The sequence below is a fragment of the Idiotropiscis lumnitzeri genome, chromosome 2, assembly GCF_059441095.1.
Source record: "Idiotropiscis lumnitzeri isolate Australia: NSW breed Sydney's pygmy pipehorse chromosome 2, RoL_Ilum_1.0, whole genome shotgun sequence".
Lineage (NCBI taxonomy): Eukaryota > Metazoa > Chordata > Actinopteri > Syngnathiformes > Syngnathidae > Idiotropiscis > Idiotropiscis lumnitzeri.
Window position 1 is genome coordinate 36,425,558 of NC_142392.1, and position 23,841 is coordinate 36,449,398.

General features: G+C 44.8%; 1 protein-coding gene across 1 annotated transcript; it reads left to right on the forward strand.

Moving 5' to 3' along the window:
• Nucleotides 1-6,592: 6,592 nt before the first annotated feature.
• Nucleotides 6,593-9,576, forward strand: LOC148342441 (uncharacterized). The gene is made up of 2 exons (XM_088286305.1): nucleotides 6,593-6,614; nucleotides 8,126-9,576. Exons 1-2 carry the CDS (start codon nucleotides 6,593-6,595, stop codon nucleotides 9,316-9,318), a joined length of 1,215 nt encoding a protein of 404 aa, XP_088142431.1. The 3' UTR covers nucleotides 9,319-9,576.
• The last annotated feature ends 14,265 nt before the right edge of the window (nucleotides 9,577-23,841 follow it).

Below are 23,841 nucleotides of genomic sequence, written 5' to 3' on the forward strand. Positions count from 1 at the left end.
GGATGAGGACCCACTCCACTGAAGTCATCTTCCTGCAGCACTTCATTCAATTGACTCTTATATTATCTCATCTATTATTGCATAGCATCATTGTATGTGTCAAATGTTGCCCAGTTGGCATCCATTGCAGCCTGGTCATCCTGGAAGGGGGATTCCCCCATCTGTGGTCCCTTCTCAAGGTTTCTCACTTTTCCCCTAATGAGGTTTTGTGAGTTTTTCCTTGCCCTCCTGGGGGTTAAGATCGGGGATGTCGATTGTGGCTATGTAAAGCCCTTTGAGACTGTCTGTGATTAAGGGCTATACAAATAAAATTGACTTGACTTGACTTGACATTAGACAAAGTCACCGCATGAGCTTTGACTTGACCAAACCAAATGTGTGTTTGTCTTTTTGTGTCCTACAGACGTCAGACAAAACGATCTCCGTTCTGTGAAAGAGGAGCCAGACTTGACTCACATCAAAAAGGAGGAGGAGGAGGAGAAGGAGGAGCTCAACAAGTCACCACTGAACGTTTTCCCGATAAAGACTGAAGATGAAAACAAGGATGAGAGTGAGGACAAAAGAGGGGCGGAGCCTACAAGCAGCCGCTCAAGTCATCATGTGACAACAGAAGGTGATGAAGACCACTGGGGGCCATCACAAGCACATAATGAGGACACATTATCAGACGCTCATGACGATGATAATGGGCACGCTAAAGATGGAATGGCATGTCACACTGACTCATTAACTTCAAAGCTGTCATTAAAACGGCACACAAGAACCCACAGTAAAGAAAAACCCTTTTCTTGCTCGGTTTGTGGCAAAAGCTTCCTGCATAAGTCAATCTTAACAATCCACACAAGAACACACACTGGAGAAAACCCTTTTTCCTGCTCGGTTTGTTGCAAGAGTTTCTCTCAAAAGTCAAGTTTAAAAAGGCACACAAGAATACACACTGGAGAAAACCCATTTTCCTGCTCAGTTTGTGGCAAGAGTTTCTCTCGAAGGTCTCATTTAATAATTCACACAAGAACACACAGTGGTGTAAAACCTTTTTCCTGCTCAGTTTGTGGTAAAAGCTTCTCTCTAAAGGCACATTTAACACAACATACAAGAACACACAGTGGTGAAAAACCATTTTCCTGCTCAGTTTGTGGCAAAAGCTTTTCTGTAAAGTCAATTTCAATGAAACACACAAGAACACACACTGGTGAAAAACCTTTTTCATGCTCAGTTTGTGGGAAAAGCTTTTCTCTAAAGTCAAATTTAATAAAACACACAACAACACATAGTGGAGAAAAAACTTTTTCCTGCTCAGTTTGTGGCAAAAGCTTCTCTCAGAAGTCAAGTTTAAAAAGGCACACAAGAACACACAGTGGAGAAAAACCTTTTTCCTGCTCAGTTTGTGGAAAATGCTTCTCTCAAAAGGCAAATTTAACAATACACACAAGAACACACACTGGAGAAAAACTTTTTTCCTGCTCCGTTTGTGGCAAAAGCTTTAATGTAAAGTCATTTTTAACAAACCACACAAGAACACACAGTGGAGACAAGCCATTCAGTTGCAGCGTTTGTGCGAAAAAATTCTCCTCAAAACAGAGTGCTGAGAGACACGATTGTGATGGCGAGAATAGCAGCGATCCTTGAAGCTTAAAAAAAAAGACCAAAAAACTGAAGGAACTGACTCTTTGTGGTAAGATGCAAATGTGATTTTGAATAAAATATGATAAATTTAATTTTGCAAAGCTCTTTTATTGACATTAAGCCAATGTGATCAGTGCCAGAAGAAGCAACGTGTCTGAGTGATGCTGATTCTTTTTTTTTTTGTTTTTATATGAAACATTTTAAATTAAATTAATTGCTTTTGTCTGGAACATGTTTTAATATGCTTTTCAGATGTCTTTTTAATCGCACCGAATGGAAAAGGTCTGAGAAGAAATCTGTATGAAATCGGTGCCTTCCACAATCATCAATAAAATCACTTGTTCCACTTGCTCAACTGGCCTTTCATTACGCAGTGTGAAAAGGTGAAAAACAGAACTAGAAGTTGAACTATAAAAAGAACCAGAAAGAGAAACGCAAATCGTCTCAGTTTCTCTCAAAGGTTTTGGAATGTCAGGAGTTGGCAATCTGATGGTGACTTTAGTCAGCGTTTATTTGTCACCACAAAGGAGATGATCTGCATCACGCAGTTCGTTGCTGCTGCTGTTGCTGCGCGTCTGAAGACTGAAATGAAATGAAATATTTAAGTACAGACGCTCCTGATGAAAAAAACTAAGAAGAAAACTCTGCAATCGTCGTTAGAGCGCTTCTTTTGGCCAGTTTCGAGTAAATCCTCCAAGGAAGATACTTATCAACCCTCATCTTCTTCCTACATTGAAGTTACGGAGGAGGAAGTAACTTTTGAAGCCCATTGCGGCGATGACGAAGACCCTTTCATGATATAAAATGCTCCTCTTCCTCCATCATCTCCTTAAGCATCGGGTACATCATCCAAAAGTAAGTTAAACTTCATTTGATTTATCTTCTTACGTCCATGTACATCCTGTGTGTGGGCGTGTCGCTCTCTCTAACATTCGTAGTACAGTACTGTAGGTATTGTCTCCATTTTATTAAATGTTTTTTTTTCAGTACAAACCAATACAGGTTACTTATACAAGCCTTAAACATACTTATATAAACCTTCAATATTCTCATATAGGCCTTAAACATAAATTACAAGACAAAATAAAGCGCTGAAGCAACTTACAAACAAATTCAGCTAACGAACGACCGTTCGGAACGTATCTCGTTCGTAAGTTGGGGAGCGTCTGTACTTAAATAAACGCTAAAATATTTTTAACACTAACGTAATAAAATAGTGAAACATTTCAATTCAGTCAGTGTCCCCGATGTCCACACAATGTTGTAGAGGCATGTCAACCATGACAGCCCCACAACATCCAGAGCCCGAAGGACCTCCGGGCGGATCTCATCCACCCCCGGGACCTTGCTACCGTGGAGCTTGTTAACTACCTCAGTTACTTCAGCCCCCGAGATAGGTGAGTCCACCACAGCGTCTTCAGGCTCTGCTTCCTCAAAGGAAGGCGTGTCGGTAGAGTTGAGGAGGTCTTCGAACTATTCTCCCCACCGACTCACAACGTCCTGAGTCGAGGTCAGCAGCACCCCATCTCCACTATAAAAAGTGTTGATGATGCACTGCTTCCCTCTCCTGAGACAACTGATGGTGGACCAGAATTTCTTCGAAGCCGTCTGGAAGTCGTTTTCCATGTCCTCACCGAACTCCTCCCACGCCAGAGTTTTTGCTTCGGCAACCACCGAAGCCGTATTCCGCTTGGCCAGTCGGCACCTGTCAGCTGCCTCCGGAGTCCACAGGCCAGAAAGGCCCGATAGGACTCTTTCTTCAGCCTGACAGCATCCCGTACCGCCGGTGTCCACCAGCGGGTTCGGGGGTTGCCGCCACGACAGGCACTGACCACCTTACGTCCACAGCTTCAATCGGCTGCCTCAACAATGGAGGCACGAAACATGGTCCACTCAGACTCAATGTCCCCCGCGTCCCCCGGTACGTGGGCAAAGTTCTGCCGGAGGTGGGAGTTGAAACTCTTTCTGACAGGGGATTCTGCCAAGCGTTCCCAGCGGACCCTCACAATACATTTGGGTCTGCCGGATCTTCCCCCACCATTGGAGCCAACTCACCACCAGGTGGTGATCAGTTGACAGCTCCGCCCCTCTCTTCACCCGAGTGTCCAAAACATGCGGCCGCAAATCCGTTGACACGACTACAAAGTCGATCATCGAACTGCGGCCTAGGGTGTCCTGGTGCCAAGTGCACATATGAACACCCTTATGTTTGAACATGGTGTTCGTTATCGACAATCCATGACGAGCACAGAAGTCTAGTAACAGAACACCGCTCGCGTTCAGATTGGGGGGGGCCATTCCTCCCAATCATGCCCTTCCAGGTCTCACTGTCATTACCCACGTGAGCATTGAAGTCCCCCAGCAGAACGAGGGAGTCTCCAGGGGGAACGCTCTCTAGCACACCCTCCAAAGACTCCAAAAAGGGTGGGTACTCTGAACTGCTGTTTGGTGCCTAAGCGCAAACAACAGTCAGCACCCGTCCCGCCACCTTGAGGCGGAGGGAGGCTACCCTCTCATCCACCGGGGTGAACCCCAGTGTACAGGCGCCAAGCCGGGAGGCAATAAGTATGCCCACACCTGCTCGGCGTCTCTCACCTTGGGCAACTCCAGAGTGGAAGAGTGTCCAACCCCTCTCAAGAGAACTGGTACCAGAGCCTAAGCTGTGTGTGGAGGTGAGCCCAACTATATCTAATCGGAATTTCTCTTCCTCGCACACCAGCTCAGGCTCCTTCTCCGCCAGAGAGGTGACATTCCATGTCCCAAGAGCTAGTTCCTGTAGCCAGGGATCAGCGCGCCAAGGTCCCTGCCTCTTGCCGCCACCCGACTCACATTGCACCCCACCCCTTTGACCCCTCCCACAAGTGATGAGCCCATGGGAAGGGGGACCCACGTCGCCTTTTCGGGCTGTGCCCGGCCGAGCCCCATGGGTGCCAGGCCGGGGCTCGGCCGGGCAGTGGGTTTGGTGAGCCGTGCTTTGTCTGGACCCTCACCGAGGACTTGTTTGCCATGGATGACCCTACCAGCGGCAAAAGCCCCCGACAACTTAGATGGCTGTCATGTCCGAATCAAGCCTCCAAGTGACCTTGATGGTCATGACTTGTAAGAACCGCGAGCTTTTCAGCAGCATAATTATGCAAGCTGTATGTGACCATCAGAGTCGCTTTCTGGACATCTACATGGGCTGGCCTGGATCAGTCCACGACTCCAGTCCACTTCATCTTGGCAGATGGAGGGTACCCGTGCCTCCAACGACCACTCCCCGTCATCACTCCTTACAAGCGGCCGGTGCAGGGTGTGTGGGCCACATTCATCATTCCAAGGCGCACAAACATGGCAAAATATCAGTAGATGGAAAAATAGATTCATATACAATGTAATGAATGGTTAATAAATCTATCCCATCTTTTGTCGTGACATGGCAGCCATCGATTGCCCCAGCCACCCCTGCAAACCCCCACGTAATGGATGATGTAGTGGACACTGCAACCGGTGTGATGCCCCACTTCGAGTCAGGAGAGGAAGATCAGGACTCCTCATTGTGCCCCATCCATGTCATGGGTCCTGGAAGAAAGGTTCCATCCATGCTCCAAATGAGTCCCTGCTCAGGCGAGAATTAAAAAAATAGCCCTGGAACACTCAGGTTTATCCTGCAACTGTTATGAACTGGGGAATGCTTTTTATTTATTTACTGTGAATAGTTATTTCTGTGAATTTACTGTGAGTTATGATGTACTTAATTTATCCATTTTGTTTGTTCCCAACAGTTTGCAAGCAAAACAGAAACATGGTGGCATCTTCATATTATTGTAAAAGTTTTGGTCTTTTACAAACCTGGGCTTTTTCACTTTTGTTTGAAGAAGCTGATCTAAAGCTGTGACTGGGACAAATGCATGTAAACACGTGAAATAAATTGTTGAGCGATACAAACTAGTTCATCTGTTTTGAAAGTACCCCGGTTTTTGTTTACTTTTAAGTGAATGTTATATAAATTCTAGTCTTGGGAACACCAAGCATTGATTTTTATTTTGATCAATCATTTTTTTCCATTAAACTGAAAAACCTTTCGAACGTCTCCCTCCTCTCAGTTGCCCTTCTCTCCTCTGCCAACCTCTGTCTCTCCAATTCTTGTCTCCGCATTTCTAAATCCAATTTGTAGAGTCTTATTTCATGAGTTCGTTTCAACAAAGGCAGTTTTATTTCTTTGTTTTGCTCCCTACTATTGAAATATATGTGACTTAAATATTCTAATATCCTATTTCATATCCAATTCCTAACAAATCACGTTAAGGTAGAGAAAATAATAATTAATGAACAGTTCTGTTACATACATTTAGTGAATAATCAACACATAAGAGTCAGGGGGGTACCCGAGGGTACACAACCCAAGAAAGATTAGGTACCATTGAATTAGCGCATCTTGAGTAAATGGATGGAAATAGATAAGACAATAACCCGTTAAATGTTTTTCCCGTGATATTTTATTTTACACCATGCACTGGCTGCGTAGAACTTGGCCTCCCGTAAAGAGGCTGTCGTATATACGATTCCCCCTGGAGCTTGATCAGCCGTGCGGTCATCTCCTTGCTCCCTAAAGAGAAAGATAAAATAAAATAATGCTATTTTGCATGCATGCAGAATTACGACAATTCAAATGTTTCAGCCGTACCTTCTATACAAGAGTTACTCGAACGACCTTAGTTATATTTGGCCGATAACTGATAAAGTGATCTTAATCTGGAGCTAAATATCCAAACATTGCTGCCCAATATTTCTTATGATTGATGTTTTAATATTACATACAAATAACTTATACTTACATCTGAAAGTGCACTCCGATGAGGTGGAACACGTACGTAGCTTCGTTTGTTTTTTTTGTCGAAGAAGAGTGTAGAACGGCGTAAGAAGAGCGAGGCATTTGAGGCTGCGAAGGTTACATTTTAGTAGCCTTCCCTCACGGCCCGTCGCCATGGAAACTCCATGGAAACAAGGCCAGATTTGAAGGCTAGTTTTCGGAGGCTGCGTGATTTACTATGTCACTGATAGTGTAGTGGTACACTCGCCCGAGTTGTGTGCGGGCAGCGTGGGTTCGGTTCCCACTCAGTGACGGCGTCTATGTCTACCCTGTGACTGGCTGGCAACAGTTCAGGGCCGCCGCGCCGGATCATCACGTTGTCGTCATGTGGTGGCAGAGTACCCATACGGGGAAACCAAGAATGATCCAAAAACCCGGCATCCGAACCGAAACTCTGTTTCGCTCCTGGACCCACACCTCTATGAATAGAGGTGTAGCCATACGAAACTTACTTACTCTCATTTACTTTGTAAAGAACGACTTTCTATCGTTAGAAATATGCATCACAACATTAAATTGTTTGGGGAAATGCGTTCAAGGTTATTGCCGTTTTATTTTTAAATATTGCCTTTTACTTGTCGGTTTGCTAAACATTTGTTTATGCCAAGTGAAATCAGTGCAGAAAATAAATGCCAAAGAATAACCAATAGTGGGGGGTGAACTTCATGTTTTTTCCCAGTATAAAATTTGAACTGATTATTTTACATTTTCAATTTTCTGGTTTTTATATCTTGTTCAAGCAATTCCTTCTGGAAGGAATTCTGCCTGACTCTAAAAATGTGCACACTGCGGCAAAACATCAATGGCGGTTGATCAATTTTAGTGGATACAAAATATTACGTTTTTTTAAAAAATCAAGTACGTATCGGTCTTTTTTATTTGTGAACTTTGTACTGGCTTGGTCGGGTGAGAGTCAATGAACCTCGGGTGGCCCTGCACTGTTTTGTGCACGTGTGCGTAGTTTCACCCCATCCAAACATTTAAAATACATTGAATAGTTTGCACGGATCTCATCAGTGAACAAGCGCATGCTGCAAGGAATGCATCTGCATCTTTGGCTTACTATGGGCTTAAAAAGGGAGACCGTCACAACCCCCTTTTCCACCAACAAGTCCAGGAACATTTATTTCCTGGTAATAAAGTTCCTGTGGCCCAGGTGGTTTGCATCACCCCCACAACTCATAGTTCCTGGTAATTTTTGCAAATGACAATGATGACGGAACAGTGGGAGGTCTTGTGATACTTTGTTACTCATTACTGACACCCTATGGCTGTTAAGCATCATTGCAGTTCCAAAATAATTCAGTGAACTCTAAAAAAATATTATGGTGTATCTTAGTTGAATTTGAATTCATATTCCAGAAACGTCTGTGACTTTGTCAGGAATGAAATCGGGCATCAGCCGCAACGTGCTTCCTTTTTAAATGCTCGTTTATCACGGTTGTGCTGCTAAAGGGAGGTTTACATCGTAGGACGTAATTTTGTGAAATGCCCCCATGGTCCGGTCCAAGTTGGGGTTGCACACATTGCTCCGTATGCGGCAGGCACAAGTCAAGGTAGCACGGTCGAAACAATATCAGACAAAGTCGCCGCATGAGCTTTGACTTGACCAAACAAAAGGTGTGTTTGTCTTTTTGTGTCCTGCAGACGTCTGTGAAAACAATCTCCGTTCTGTGAAAGAGGAGCCAGACTTGACTCACATCAAAAAGGAGGAGGAGGAGGAGGAGCTCAACAAGTCACCACTGAACGTTTTCCCGATAAAGACTGAAGATGAAAACAAGGATGAGAGTGAGGACAAAAGAGGGGCGGAGCCTCCAAGCAGTAGCTCATGTCATCATGTGACAACAGAAGGTGATGAAGACTACTGGGGGCCATCACAAGCACATAATGAGGACACATTATCAGACGCTGATGACGATGATGAGACTAATGATGATGATGATGATGGGCAAGCCAAGGGTGAAAGGGTATGTCACACTGACTCATTAACTTCAAAGTTGTCTTTAAAATCGCACACAAGTAAACACAGTGGAGAAAATACATTTTCATGCTCATTTTGTCGCAAAAGCTTCTCTCGAAAGTCACATTTAACAGCGCACACAAGAACACACAGTGGAGAGAAGCCTTTTTCCTGCTCAGTTTGTGGCAAAAGCTTCCTGCATAAGTCAACGTTAACAATCCACACAAGAACACACAGTGGTGAAAAACCTTTTTCCTGCTCAGTTTGTGGCAAAAGCTTTTCTGTAAAGTCAATTTTAACATGTCACACAAGAACACACGGTGGTGAAAAACCTTTTTCCTGCTCAGTTTGCGGAAAAAGTTTCTCTCAAAAGTCTCATTTAGTAAAGCACTCAAGAACACACAGTGGTGAAAAACCTTTTTCCTGCTCACTATGTGGCAAAAGCTTCTCTGAAAAATCAATTTTAAAAGAACACACAAAAACACACAGTGGTGAAAAACCTTTTTTCTGCTCAGTTTGTGGCAAGAGTTTCTCTCGAAAGGCACATTTAACAGAACACACAAGAACACACAATGGAGGAAAACCTTTTTCCTGCTCATTTTGTAGCCAAACCTGCTCTCGAAAGTCCAGTTTAACAATCCACACCAGAACACACAGTGGAGAAAAATCTTTTTCCTGCTCGGTTTGTGGTGAAAGCTTTTCTCGAAAGTCTCATTTTACAAGCCACACAATAAAGCTCACTGAAGAAAAACCTTTTTCCTGTTCAGTATGTGGCAAAAGCTTCTCTAATAAGTCAACTTTAACAAAACATAGAAGAACACACAGTGGAGAAAAACCTTTTTCATGCTCAGTTTATGACAAGAGTTTCTCTCAAAAGTAATTTACGAAGCCACACAAGAACACACAGTGGAGACAAGCTATTCAGTTGCAGCGTTTGTGCTAAGAAATCCTCCACTAAACAGAGTGCTGAGAGACACGATTGTGCTTGTGAAAATTGCAGCGATCCTTGAAGCTTAAAAAAAAGACCAAAAAAAAACTGAAGGAACTGACTCTTTGTGTTAAGATGTAAATGTGATTTTGAATAAAATATGATTCTTTTGCCCTGACCATGTGTAGAACTGAAAATATGGTGTAGACAGCGAGCTAAACAATTTTCCAATAAAAACACAAAGAGGAGAGTCTTGCTTCGCGTTTTTATGGAAGTCCTTTTTGTGAAACTGCAACAAATACAGAGAATGACAAAGAAAACAAGTGGATAAGTAAACAGATCTGAATATATATATATATATATATATATATATATATATATATATATATATACATATATATATATATATATATATATACATATATACATATATATATATATATATATATATATACATATATATATATATACATATATACATATATACATATATATATATATATATATATACATATATACATATATATATATATATATATACATATATATATATATATATATATATATATATATATATACATATATATATATATATATATATATATATATATATATATATATATATATATACATATATATACATATATACATATATATATATATATATATATATATATATACATATATATATATATATATATATATACATATATATATATATATATATATATATATATACATATATATATATATATATACATATATATATATATATACATATATATATATATATATATATATATACATATATATATATATACATATATATATATATATATATATATATATACATATATATATATATATACATATATATATATATACATATATATATACATATATATACATATATATATATATATATATATATATATATATATATATATATATATATATATATATATATATATATATATATATATATGTATATATATATATATATGTATGCAGCTGACGGCATGGCGCGAGACGATCGCTGGAGGAACGCCCACACAGCTGAAAAAACAAAAACAGACGCGGCATGACAGGCACGGATCATGACAGTGAAATGAAAGGTGGCATTCTTCATTTATTTATTCATTTATTCATTCATAACTGACAGCCTCGCGCTCCGCCGGTGCCCGGGCGGAAGGTGCTCCTATTCGGCTTAACTACCACGCACGCCGGCCGGTCTCCTTCGGAGCTCACGCACGGTCTCGAACGAAGCGAAATGTCGCCGCGCGAGTGCCCGGGCGGAAGTTGTTTCTCTTTGGCTTGACTGCCACACACGCCGGCCGGTCTCCTTCGGAGCTCACGCACGGTCTCGAACGAAGCGAAATGTCGCCGCGCGAGTGCCCGGGCGGAAGTTGTTTCTCTTTGGCTTGACTGCCACACACGCCGGCCGGTCTCCTTCGGAGCTCACGCACGGTCCCGAACGAAGCAAAATGTCGCCGCGCGAGTGCCCGGGCGGAAGTTGTTTCTCTTCGGCTTAACTGCCACGCACGCCGGCCGCAGCTCGGGTACGGTCCGAACCGCGCGAAACGTCGCCCCCGCTCGTGCCGGGGGGAACGTGCTCTGCGCACGCCGGCCGTCTAACCGCTCCAGCGCCCCGCCGTGCCGCTCGGCGAAACTACAATGCCCCCGAATATTTTTTAGACCCGCGAAGCACTGAACCCGCAAAAGGTGAACCGCGAAGTAGCGGGGGTTCACTGTATTTTAAATGTTTGGATGGGGTCAAACTACGGACACGTGCACAAAACAGTGCAGGGCCACCCGAGGTTCATTGACTCTCACCCGACCAAGCCAGTACAAAGTTCATAAATAAAAAAGACTGATACGTACTTCATTTTTAAAAAGAAAAAGTTAATATTTTGTGTTTTATCCACTAAAATTGATCAACCGCCATTGATGTTTTCACCGCAGTGTGCACATATTTTAGAGTCAAGCAGAATTCCTTCCGTAAGGAATTGCTTGAACAAGATATAAAAAACAGAAAATGTAAAATGTTAAATAATGAGTTCAAATTTTATACTGGGAAAAACATGGAGTTAACCCCCCCCCCCCCCCAATATTGGTTATTCTTTGGCATTTATTTTCTGCACTGATTTCATTTGGCATAAACAAATGTTCAGCAAACCGGCAAGTAAAAGGCAATATTTAAAAATAAAACGGCAATAACCTTGGACGCATTTCCCCAAACAACCTAATGTTGTGATGCATATTTTTAACGATAGAAAGTCGTTCTTTACAAAGCAAATGAGAGTAAGACGTGTACAAACCTGCTTTGAGTGGCACAACTCGAGGCTGGTTGCAAACTTCGCCCAGCGATTGAAGATGTTGCTCGTTCTCTTCTTTTATTCCACAAAGTTCCTCTTTGTACTTGGGTGTCGTTCTTGCACACATTTTCAAATGATAATTCCAAAAAATCCGCACTTGATCTCTGCTTGGCGATGAGTCATGTGCCTCTTTTCGTTAGCGGCTAGCTAGCTAACAAGCTAAGCTAACTACGCCGAAAAGCATCAACGCGCGAAGATGAGGTTATCGGGACACAAAGACTTAATGTATTATGTCGTAGTCCTTTAGAATATCAACGGACATCCTGTGAGAAAATTACAGTCAGTTCCACACTAAACCAGAAGAATTTAGCGGTGGGTGTTTTTGTTCCGGTGTGGACGACCTGGTGGATGTGGTCGAGGTCTTTTTTCTTTTTTTTTTTAAATTAACTTTATTGAACATTTTGAATAGACAATACAACAGTATCACAAGTTCACTTTAAGTATTAAACTAACATATACATTTTCATCCTTAAATAGAATTCACAACGAAGGGTAATGAATGTAGAAAAAAATGTATATTATAAAATAAAATAAAAATACACAGTAAAACAGGAACAATGTCTCTGGATATATGTAATTAAGGCTTTTAAAGGAAAAAGGCATTCAAAAATGTCAATATCTTGTTGCTTTTCTTGTTAATTAATTTAATCGAGTTAAATATGGATTTCAATTCTATCAGGAAAGGCATAAATCTGGGAGAGGATTTTGAGAATTTCTGTTTGTGGATAAAAATTTTGCATAAAGAATGATGAAATTAATTAAGTATGCAAAATTGTTATCGTTTGGGTTACTATAATAGCAAACAATATCCTTCAGATTAAGAACACAGGGGGTTTCAGATGGTTTAAAGAAATGAAACGTTAAATCAGCCCAAAATTGCTTTGTGATCATACAGTCAAAGAATAAATGAGATATTGTCTCAGTTTCATTCCCACAGAAAGAACAAATATTGCTAATATCAATGAATTTGGAAATTAAGGAATTAACCGGATATATTTTATGTAAGATATTAAAATGTATCACCTTGGCTTTATTAGTAATACAGTATTTATAAGGTAAAAGCCATGCTTTTTTCCAATTTACGTCCATAATCTGAGAATTCCAAAAAGATTTCCCTCTGGGCACAATTTTGTTATTTTTTAATAGAATTCGACGTATATGCTGATTATTACATTTTATGTCTATTAATTCAATTCCGTCTAGTGTTAAAATAGAATCTGTAGGAGCAGCTTTACTATATTTTAAGTGGTTTGCCATAAGCTGAATCAGACCATGAGGAATGGCACGTATTACTAAATTAAAGATTTTAAAAGGAATTGGAAAGTTGTGTACAGACATGAATTGCTCATAAGATAGCATATTACCCAATTCATCAAATAAATTTAGGAGGTGATTAATTCCTTTTTCGTGCCATTTGGGAAGAAATAGAGACTTGTTTCGAACAAGTATATTGGAGTTGTTCTAAAGGAGAGTTTTGTGAGGTGAGAAATTGTGGACAAAGGCCAATACCCACGCAAGCAGGGCCTGTTGATAAAATGTGGAGAGTTTGAGAGGTAATTTGGTTGGCACAAAATTACACTGAAGAAGAAAGTGAAGTCCTCCAATTTTGCTGAAGATGTAATTAGGAATAAAATACCAGATTGAATTTGGATTCGAGAGACACTTCCTTAACCAGGTGATACTAAATGTGTTAAGAACATCACAGAAATTCAGGACTTCAAGACCCCCCTCCGCTTTGCAATTAGCTAGTACTCTATTCTTGAGTTTGTGGGATTTATTTTTCCAAATGAAATCTAAAAATATCTTATTTATTTCAGTGACTGTTGACTCTTTCACAAAAAGAGACAAAGATGGATAAACAAGACGAGACAAACCTTCTGCTTTTGAGAGGAGTACCCTTACTATTATAGATAAATCCCTTTGGAGCCATAAACCAAATATCTGTCGAGATTTTTTAAGTCTGTCTGAAAAGTTTAAATGCTGTCTAACTATAAGATTTTTAGATATGAAAATTCCTAAATACTTAACTGACGATTTCAAAGGGATATCATCCAATACAGAATCTTCGTAGTCATGTAAGGTGTTGGGTTTTTCACTTTAAATGTACCAAAAGTTTGAATTAATTATCTGACTCCATTAATGGTTAACCAAACACGACCTACATTCATCCAACAATTATGCGCGCTCGTTTTTGAGAGAAAGATGACCAGGAAGCCGGCAACTTCACACGGGAGCGGATTTATTCCTAACAGGAGATCTAATACAAATCTGGGGCTCGGGTCCCTACCATTACAGCTCTGCGCGTCCCTGTACCCAACAGAGGACGAACCCCCCCCCCGAGTTGCCCAGGATCAATTATACATTTCAGCAAACAAAACAAAGATAACCTACTATTCTACTATTGGCTATGTGTCATCTGCAGTTAACTTTAGCTTTCTCTTAGTGGATGTCTTCTGCCCGCAGGATGACGTGTCGGCTCGTCCAATCTCACACAGCAGCGCCTTGATGGCGGGAGGCCTGCGTCAGTACCCCCGTTATCAGAAGTGCGGCTCGTCCTGTACAAAAAATATCTGCCACCTACGCATTACACACAGCCTGCCCTGACCTTCCACTGCACATCGAATCAAAGCACAATCAGCAAATATCTTTATTGCATTAAACGAAATACATGTAACTTGTAGTCAATCGTATTAAATCCTTTATAGTCAAATGTATAAAATCCTTTAATCCCTCTCATGGCCTCAGTGAACTGAGGCCATCACCCCCGCAAAAATAATAGAAAAATAATCATAAAAACTGTAAAAAAATAAAAAATGTAGAATAATATATACAAGTTGTAATAGAAAAATAATAAAAACAGTAAAAAATAAAAAATGTAGAATATTTAAAATTTTATTCCCTCTCATGGCCTCAGACAACTGAGGCCATTACCACTTACTCCGCTGGACCCCATGGACCTTCTGGTTGCCAGAGGAACCGGCTCTGGGTCCGACAGGGGGATCATGTACTTGCCACTCTGTGGCAGCGGGCCCAAGGTGCGCTCGAGGGTTTTAACTGTAAGAGATCTGATACAAGGTATACAACAACATCCGCAAAGCACCATATAGCTGTAAATACTGCCACTGAGATTAATATAGAGCTAATCAGACCTTTCCATTTACCAAAGACATTCAACCATCCTGTCCACATTTCCGAATCTACACCTGAATGTTCTTTCATCTTTTTGTTCAAAGTTTGCAAACCTTCCAATGCCTTGGTGAGACGCCCATCTGGTGTCGTGTTGTTTGGTATGAAACTACAACATTGATCCCGAAATGTCCCGCACACTCCTTGTTTTTCAGCCAATAACATATCTAAAGCAATCCTATTTTGAAACGTCATAAAGTTTTCTGACAATTGTTCATGTACTGCCTCTAAATCTTCTGTAGTAAAATTACTCAATCTCTGAACGTTATAATGAACATAATTTATCCAATCCACATTTTTGTTTGGGATCACCCTCTCAAACCCTGATGCGATTTGGTCTGCCAATTTGTATTCGTCCGGGACCCCTCTTGGCACGCTTATTGCATCGATGTAAGTGAGGTCCCCCTGTTGTAACCTCTTTTTGTCTATCCAAACCGGACATCGGGATGACCTGATTTAATTGATCCCAATTTAACTAGTCCAAATCTACAGGTGTCACACTCACCGGCATAATTAAAGTCACCAGGGCACACCTGCCAGAGGCATTGGTCGGCAGCCTGTCGTATAGAAATTTCCCACCATAACACAACCAGACGTCTGCACGGGAAAGCGGGGGTCCTGCTGGAAGAGACACATTCGTTTCACACCAATTCCACGGTATTTGTCCAATTGAGTGTCCTGCTCCATTCAACTTCAAACATGTAAAATCTTGCTTGGACACCTTATTATCAATCCCTTAAATTCTCCAAATCAAATGTGTGATTGAATAATCTCGCATATATACTAATCTCGGGGTCTTGGTCACAAATTTTATGAAACAATATCACCTGTGCGTCTGTCAACCTGTCCTCCCGTTCCTCGTACATGACCGTCTGGTTGGAGTGGTACTGTAACATCACAATTTTTGTCTCCCCTCCATCTGTCTAAAAAACAGTCTCATATATTATAAGCAAACATACTAAAAGCGTAGAAAGCAAGCCTATCATTCAGAAATAATAAGAAAAAGGACAGATGTGTCCATTTTTATGTTTGATTTGTATGTGTTTCAATTGGTCAGTATCTCCCCCTCTCTTGACCTGCCCGTCCGGGCGGTCAACCTTCAGGCTCACCATAGCGGGGAAAGAACTCCGGTGCGGGTCGAAGTTGTGAGTAATGGAACCACTTACGACCTTTTGTGTCTAATTGCACCGTACTTTCATTTGATAAATGCTTTTTGTTTAATTAATGTTTAACATATTTAGTAAATATGAACCTGCTAAATTAAATATTTGACCTTCTAAGTAAGTGTTTAAAATAATGCCAGCAATCGTTATACAATCCTTCAAAAAATGCATGCTAAATAATCGCAATAATACCATAATTAATTGTATTCAATCACCTTTTTCAATTTGTTTGTGACGCTTGTATCAGTCACTTGAATAATATATTTTAATTAAAGTAAACCCACCAAATATTATATCTATTTTAATTCCCAGACTGTTGTAATAGCTTTCTTCGAATATAATCTAGACCGTGGCATCCTCACAGGTATTGCCCTCAGAAACAATTCTCCAACATATAAATTTAGTTTTGCAGATAATCACCACAAGTAGTGTTGGTTCGCAATAATGTCTAAATGATATCCAGCTAATATGGCACAATATTAGAATTTGGCTTTGCAACATGGGCAAATCATTCCTGAATAAAATAAAATTTAGTTCACTGAGTTCAAATATCTAACTGTGTTTAGAGATTACAGATTAAGGCTTGAGCTAAAGCCCCAATTTTGACCATTTTTTCAAATCTTTAAAGCAACCCAAATGAAATATAAAAATAAAAAAAATAAAAAATCCCAAAACTATAATAACGCAGATACCAAATTAAACCTTTTTTTTTTTCTTTTTTAACGGGCAGAATAGGTGTTCTCCAAGACATAGACAGCTTCAAGACCGCTGCAGTCTTCACCTCCTATTGTCTCCCGATTGGCTTAATCCCCTCCAGGCTGTGCCCACTCTGATTCTGTCAACTGGGCGAGGGTGTAGAGACAGTAAAACAATTGGGGGAGCTGTGGAGCAGAGCCCAAAATCAGTCGGGCCCCGTGTCCACAACTCCTCTAGCAGAGACACACAGAACTACCTCTTCCGAGCGACCCGTCTTGTGAAATTTTGGATGTTGCCAAAACCGAAGAATTTGTAGTGGGTGTTAAAATATGATATTCTGATAGTGACGCGGAGTATTCAACAACTATGGGGCCTAGATCTTTTGTATGATGATGTGCATCGATATTCAATGTGATTTGTGGCTCGGTGAAAGTAAACAATTCATACCATTTCCGCTGCTCAGGGACAAGGCACGCATGCGAGGCAACGCCGGTAGACATAACAAATATATAATTCTAATGCAAGATGTACTCATGACTAAATTTGGATGAATGCATTTTGATAAACCAAATCATATGTGCGTGATCATATTTACAATGTAATGTCAATTGGTGAATTGAATGGGTGGAGGTTGCTACACCACTCAGACCAGAGCAGGAACAGGGCATACCCACCGCGGGAGAATGGAAAACCAGGTTTCAGAGCTGCCCTCAGATGTTTCAGTTTAGTTCGGCCACTGGGAAGGAAGAGAGCACGACATATGCTCCCTCCGTGGGATGTGCACAGTCAAGTTCAGTCCCATCCGGAAATGCCACTCGAATTCCAGTGTTCGTTCAGTCAATGGCAGTGACTCAGGCAATCTCGAGAGTCCACAAGGCTCACTGGGAGATGCGGAAGGAGCTCATAGCTCGCCCTAATATCCAGCACCATCGAAAACTTGTCCATCCACCGTCCCCGGAATGCAGGGACCTGCCAGTCCTCGAACGCTGAAGCTCCGTGGCCCCCTGTCATGGAATGGGGTACCAGCGGGTTGGTGTCAATAGTGCGTTGGGAGTGGGTAACGGTGGCGCCCCCTGCGCTGGTGGAGCGCTCCTTGCGACAGATATGGCACCGGACCAGAGGATGGCACATTCCAGAAAGTGGCTCAGCATGGACAGCCCATCACCCAGTGACCCCACACCCCGCAGCACGAGCACAACCCACTCACAACCCCTGTCTATAACCACCCCTACCTCTGTTACCGCAATCCCGACCTCGTTGACCGCCCTGCTATGGACAGCCGGTCTGCTGTGGCGCCGCGTCACCCGAACCTTGCCTACGAGCAGCAGAAGTGGAAGGAGCAGTTCCAATGGCAGCCATGGGCTGCTGCCTTCGCTGCTCCCCCTTTTTTTTTTTTTATCTCTCTTGGCCTCCTTAACCTGCAAGTACAACAATTTTTAGTAACGCTCCTTAATCCACTCCCATATTTTCCTTTTCTAATGTTGTGCAAAATTATGTACAAAATGTGCTCTACTTAGACCGATTTAGCATTTTTTCATTGATGGACTGTTTCGCATGATGTCTGCACCCGGAAGGGGCACGCCCATGAGGACGGCCCACTGGAACAGCTGTGTAATGACGACATTATTGGACGGGTCACTTCCGGAAGGCTCACTCCATTCACGTCTCGTCCTGGCCACATAGACCAGGCCTGTCTCCTCCCCTCTCCACCTGAACGACACAGCAACATCGGCCCCAACGGGGCCAGAAATACTCTGATGCACGGCACGGCCAATCTCACCTGAGATGTCCCCATTCAGCCGATGACCATCATGCTGGTCTGTAAGTCTGGCCTCGGCCTCAAGTGAGGACAGTTCCTGACAAGTAAATTTTGTCCCGAATGTAACTCTCGCATCCCCCTACGGAGGACCTACCCTTGCATTAAGTGAGTAATTTTTCATGAAAACAGCGCAACTGCCCCACTTAACTGACATTAACTTCAAGTATCACTGCTGTGGTGCCATATTACATGGAAATGTCTAAACAATCCAACTAAATTTTGCCCTATCCTGGACTGGGTGTGTGTTATCTAGTCGTGCACCCGATGTGAATCATAAAACCTGCTGGGCACAAAAGCAGGCTAAATCAACAACTATCTTATTCTCCCTCTTTGTTGAGGAGAACCTGGGCGTGATGAGGCGCTATTTGAAGCATTCTCCGGCCTTCTGGACACACAGGTCACATGTCACTTCAAACCTGTGGAGAGAGCTGGAGGAGTAGCAATTGCCAGTGAGAAGGGCCAAATTACCTCCATTCTGAAACTTTCAGTTTTGCATAAATTTTTTGTAATAACTGTTATGTCGGAATTACTCTCAGACTACGACGTAATGATCGACTCGTTTTATTTCCATCACGGACAACAACAACGCCACGTCACCACAAAAACACACCCACTTCCGGGGTCCACTGTACCCAACCCTCTTCACGGGCTGTCCCCGCATATGCCCGTACATAACATTTACCCCCCCTTTTGAAAAACCCTTGAGGAGCGTATGTATCAAAAGAATCAAACCCAAACGAACCGGATGAAGTCAATGCTGGCTCCCATCACAACGCATGCAAAATACTGTCACCAACCGGCGATACTCGAAACGGACATTACTCCAAAACATAGTCTCTCAAATGCCTCGGCTTCATCCGCACACGAGTTGGGCGGGCCTCTGGGCCAGGGCAAGCCTCCAGCTGTTCAGGTGGGTGGCCGGCTGCATCCTGCCGCTGTTCATCAGGGAAGGTGCAGTCCTCAAACATGGATGCTGTGTCCTCCAAACCTGCGTCGGCGCTCGAGGGCGGTGCCACCTTCCGAAGGCGACTGGCATGCCACCGTGACCCGTCAGTGAGCTTGAAAGTGGCCGGCCCGAGTTGGATGGCGATCTGCATTGGTGCGGACCAGAATGTGAGTAGTTTGTGGTCTCGGTTAGGCCGGCGAATCCGGACCCAGTCCCCAGTTGTGAGTGCAGGTGTCCTCACCCTCCGTCTCCTGTCGAACCGCCGTTTCATCTGACGCTGCATCTCCGTGACTCTGGCGCTGCAGCCGGGCGTCGCCCCTGGTGTGGTGACCGTTGGGGCCCGCAGCCGGTTCAGAGGGAGCTGAAGTTCCCGGCCTATCATCAGGAGCGCTGGGGAACTGCCGGTAGTCGAGTGTGGCGTTGCTCGGTAGTGGAGGAGGGTGCGGAGCAGCGCAGCTGAAAACTGTAGTCCATCTGCTAGGTGAGCCCTGATCCCGTTCTTTAAGGACTGGTTCAGACGCTCGACCCCTCCGTTTGCTTCCGGATGGTAAAAAGATGTGCGGATGTGTCTGATCCCTTTCTCCTCCAGGAAGGCGGCAAACTCCGCCGAAGCGAACTGTGGGCCGTTATCCGTGGTGATAGCGTTCGGATGGCCCCAACGAGAAAACACAGATGAGAGAAAGTCTATGACCACCCGAGTTGTGACAGACCCTGTGGCAACCACCTCCGGCCACTTCGAATGGAGGTCATATGCCACTAGGAGGAATCGTTGATGGTGCGGGACACCGTGAAGCTCGCCGCAGATGTCAAGCTGAATGTGTTCCCATGGTGCGGCAGGCCACTGCAAGGGCTGCAGGGGTGGCGTGGGCGGTGGTCCCGTCTTCCCACTAACCAGGCAGGCTGTGCAGTCCTTTACCATTGTTTCTATATCACGATCTATGCCAGGCCACCACACCAGGTCCCTGCAGCGGCACTTCACCTTGACAATCCCCAGATGGCCCTCGTGTGCCATGGCCAGGACACGTAGCCTGAGGTCACTGGGAATGACTGTGCGCAACCCCCGAGCCACGCAGACGCCGTTCCAACAGGTCAACTCATCCCGGACCCTGTGAAAGGGTGCCAACTGCTCCGGGACCTTGGCAGGCCACCCTTCCCGGATGTAAGTACGGAGCTGGCAAAGTGCAGGGTCCTTCTCTGACGCCATCTGTAGGTCCTCCAAGGAGACAGAGGCCTGGAGTGGGCCGTGGAGCATGAGGATGAATTCGGACTCCATCGCGTCCCGGCTTGAGTCGGACTTTGGGTCAGGGTTTGGGGAATCGAGTGCTGGGACAGGGTTGGCGCGAGAGAGCAGGTCTGCCACGACGTTTTCCTTGCCAGGAGTGAACAGAGTGGTGAAGTCGTATGGCTGGAGCCTCTCCGACCAGCGGTAGATCCTCAGCGGCTTGCGACCCGATCCCGATGTGGCGAGCAGGGCAGTGAGAGCCTGGTGGTCGGTTCTCAGAGTGAAATGGCGTCCGTATAAATATATATGCCATCGCTCACACGCCCAGACGCAGGCCAGCGCTTCGCGCTCGCCCACTGAGTACTTCTGTTCGGCCGTGTTGAGTGACCTAGAAGCGAACGCCACCGGGCGCTCCGTGCCTCCTTGGATCTGGGAGAGCACCGCCCCGACTGCTGTGTTAGACGCATCGCATGTGACGAATGTCGGACTCTCCAGGTCGAAGAATGCCAGCACCGGTGGTGAGGTGAGCTGGGTCTTGAGTTGGCGGACGGCTGCGGAGCAGGCCGGAGTCCACTGCCAGACCGCGTCCTGTTTCAGGAGCTCGCGCAGCGGCGATGTAGTCTCAGAGTACCGGGGAAGGAAACGCAAGTAGTACGCCGTCATCCCCAGAAAAGACGACAGTTGGGCTGGACACGACGGCTCTGCCAGGCGCAGGACGGCCTCCACATTGGACTGTAGCGGGCTGAGGCCCGCGGCGGACAACCGGAACCCAACAAACTCGATGACAGGGGCTGCAAACGTGCACTTATCTTCGTTCAGAGTGAGGCCGTGGCTGCTGAGGACCTCCAAAACCCTCGCCAGTCGCCCGTCATGGATGGCTGGTGTCGCCCCATGGACCACAATGTCATCCAAGAAGACCACCACGCCCGGGATGCCAGCGAAAATCGTTGACATAATTTTTTGAAAACAGCTCGGGGCTGAGCTGAGGCCGAAGGGCATCCTGGTGTAGCGGAACACCCCATCGTGTGTCACGAAAGCTGTCAGGTTGCGGCTGTCTGGGTGTAAAGGGACCTGCAGGTAGCCTTGGCGGAGATCCAGCTTCGTGAAGACGGACGAGTTGTAGAACTGTGCTGCTAATTCCTCCACCGTGGGTAGCGGGTAGCGGTCCGGGACTACTGCCTTATTCACCGCTCTGAGGTCAACACACGGACGCAGGCCCCCAGACTTCCTCTTCGCCACCACCAGGTTTGAGATCCAGGGAGAGGCATCAATGCGCTCTATGATGCCCGCATCGGAGAGTTTCTGCAGCTCGGCAGTTACTTGGTCGCGCAGGGCGAGGGGCAGTCGGCGCAGGGGCTGAATCACCGGGCGCACCCCCGGTCGGAGGAGAGGCTGATGGTTGAAGGCGGTGAGGCAGCCCACACCGCTGAACAGATCTGGCCTGTTCTGGCGCCACGGTGAGATGACAGAAAGGATGGTCCCTCCCACACTGTCCAAGATGGCGAAACCCAGCTCGCTAAACAAATCCCAACCCATGAGATTGGCCCCCTGTCGAGACACTTGAAAGGTGAATGCGGGAAGAGTCGTCGTCCCGTAACGAACAGCCACCGTGATCGTGCCAGCCATCTTAATCTTTGAGTGTCCATAGCCATACAGATCCTCGGCGCTACCAGTGCGCGTCCAGTGTGGGAAAAGACGACGGACTGTTGTAGCGTTCAACAGTGACCTGGAAGCCCCCGTATCCACCAGCAGTGGGAGGCAGGCCCCATCCAGCTCCACTGTACACCATTTAGCTGATCGGGTTTCGGTGGCTACTGTATGGATGATCGTTGGCGCTGGCCTCCCCGGCACACGTTGTGTAGCTTGGCTACCTGACGCAGAGGAAGAGCGACAGACGCGGGCGAAATGATTCTGCTTCCCACAGCGTTGACACTTCTGTCCCTTAGCGGGGCAGTTCGGGGCCCCCCTCTGATGTGATGGTGAGCCACAGTTACTACAGGCTTTGCGTGCTGTAGCACCGTGGCGTGCTGTAAAGTTCACTTCCAGGTTGTCATCAGCATAGTCAGAGTCTGGAGCGTCCGTATGTGGTGCCACTGTTTGAGCTAATTGCATTGGTCTGGGGAAAAGGGAATGAGAGGCGGGCGTCAGCTGAGCTGTCAGCGCTGCTGCTGACTCCAGGTGAAACGCTAAATCCACTGCTTTGGACAGAGTAAGGTCGTCCGGCATCGTCAGCAGCTTCTCCCTGAGCTTCGGGTTATTAGTGTGTTCCGCTAGCTGATCGCGTATCAGCTCGTCCTCCAGCACACCAAATTTACACAGGCTGGCTAGCCCTTTTAGATCAGCCACGTAGTGATGAACGGATTCGCCCGCCTGCTGCTTCCGTTGGCGGAAAACAATTCGCCGTAGCATGACATTCTGAGGGGCCGAAAAATGGTCCTTTAGCAGCCTGACACAGTTGTCGTATGTAGGCGCGGCACCGAGAGTCCGAAAAATCCGCTGCCCTTCGCTACCGAGCGAGTGAATCAGAAGGGCTTTCCTCCGAGCGTCGCTAGCGTCTGCCAGCCCGGCGGCCGTTATGAACGTTTCAAAAGACTCCAGCCAACGTACCCATGGAATTGGCGGGTCTCCCGGGAGGGCGAGGAACGGGGAAAGAGGTGCTAGAAGGGAATCCATTATCCTCGTCGCCAATGTTATGTCGGAATTACTCTCAGACTACGACGTAATGATCGACTCGTTTTATTTCCATCACGGACAACAACAACGCCACGTCACCACAAAAACACACCCACTTCCGGGGTCCACTGTACCCAACCCTCTTCACGGGCTGTCCCCGCATATGCCCGTACATAACAATAACGTCAATCAATCATTCACTTGATGCTTGAATTTAATTACTCCAATCTGTCACCAATAATAATTTGGAAATCAATACTCGGGAGTGCAATAGGGATTCAGGTTGATCAGGCCTGTCCGCCCATTGCACCCTACGTGCTGTAAGGGCTTGTCGGTGCACTTAATCAGGTTTCTTTCCTGAGGCCGCCCGTCCCTTAAACATTCACTCAAACCAC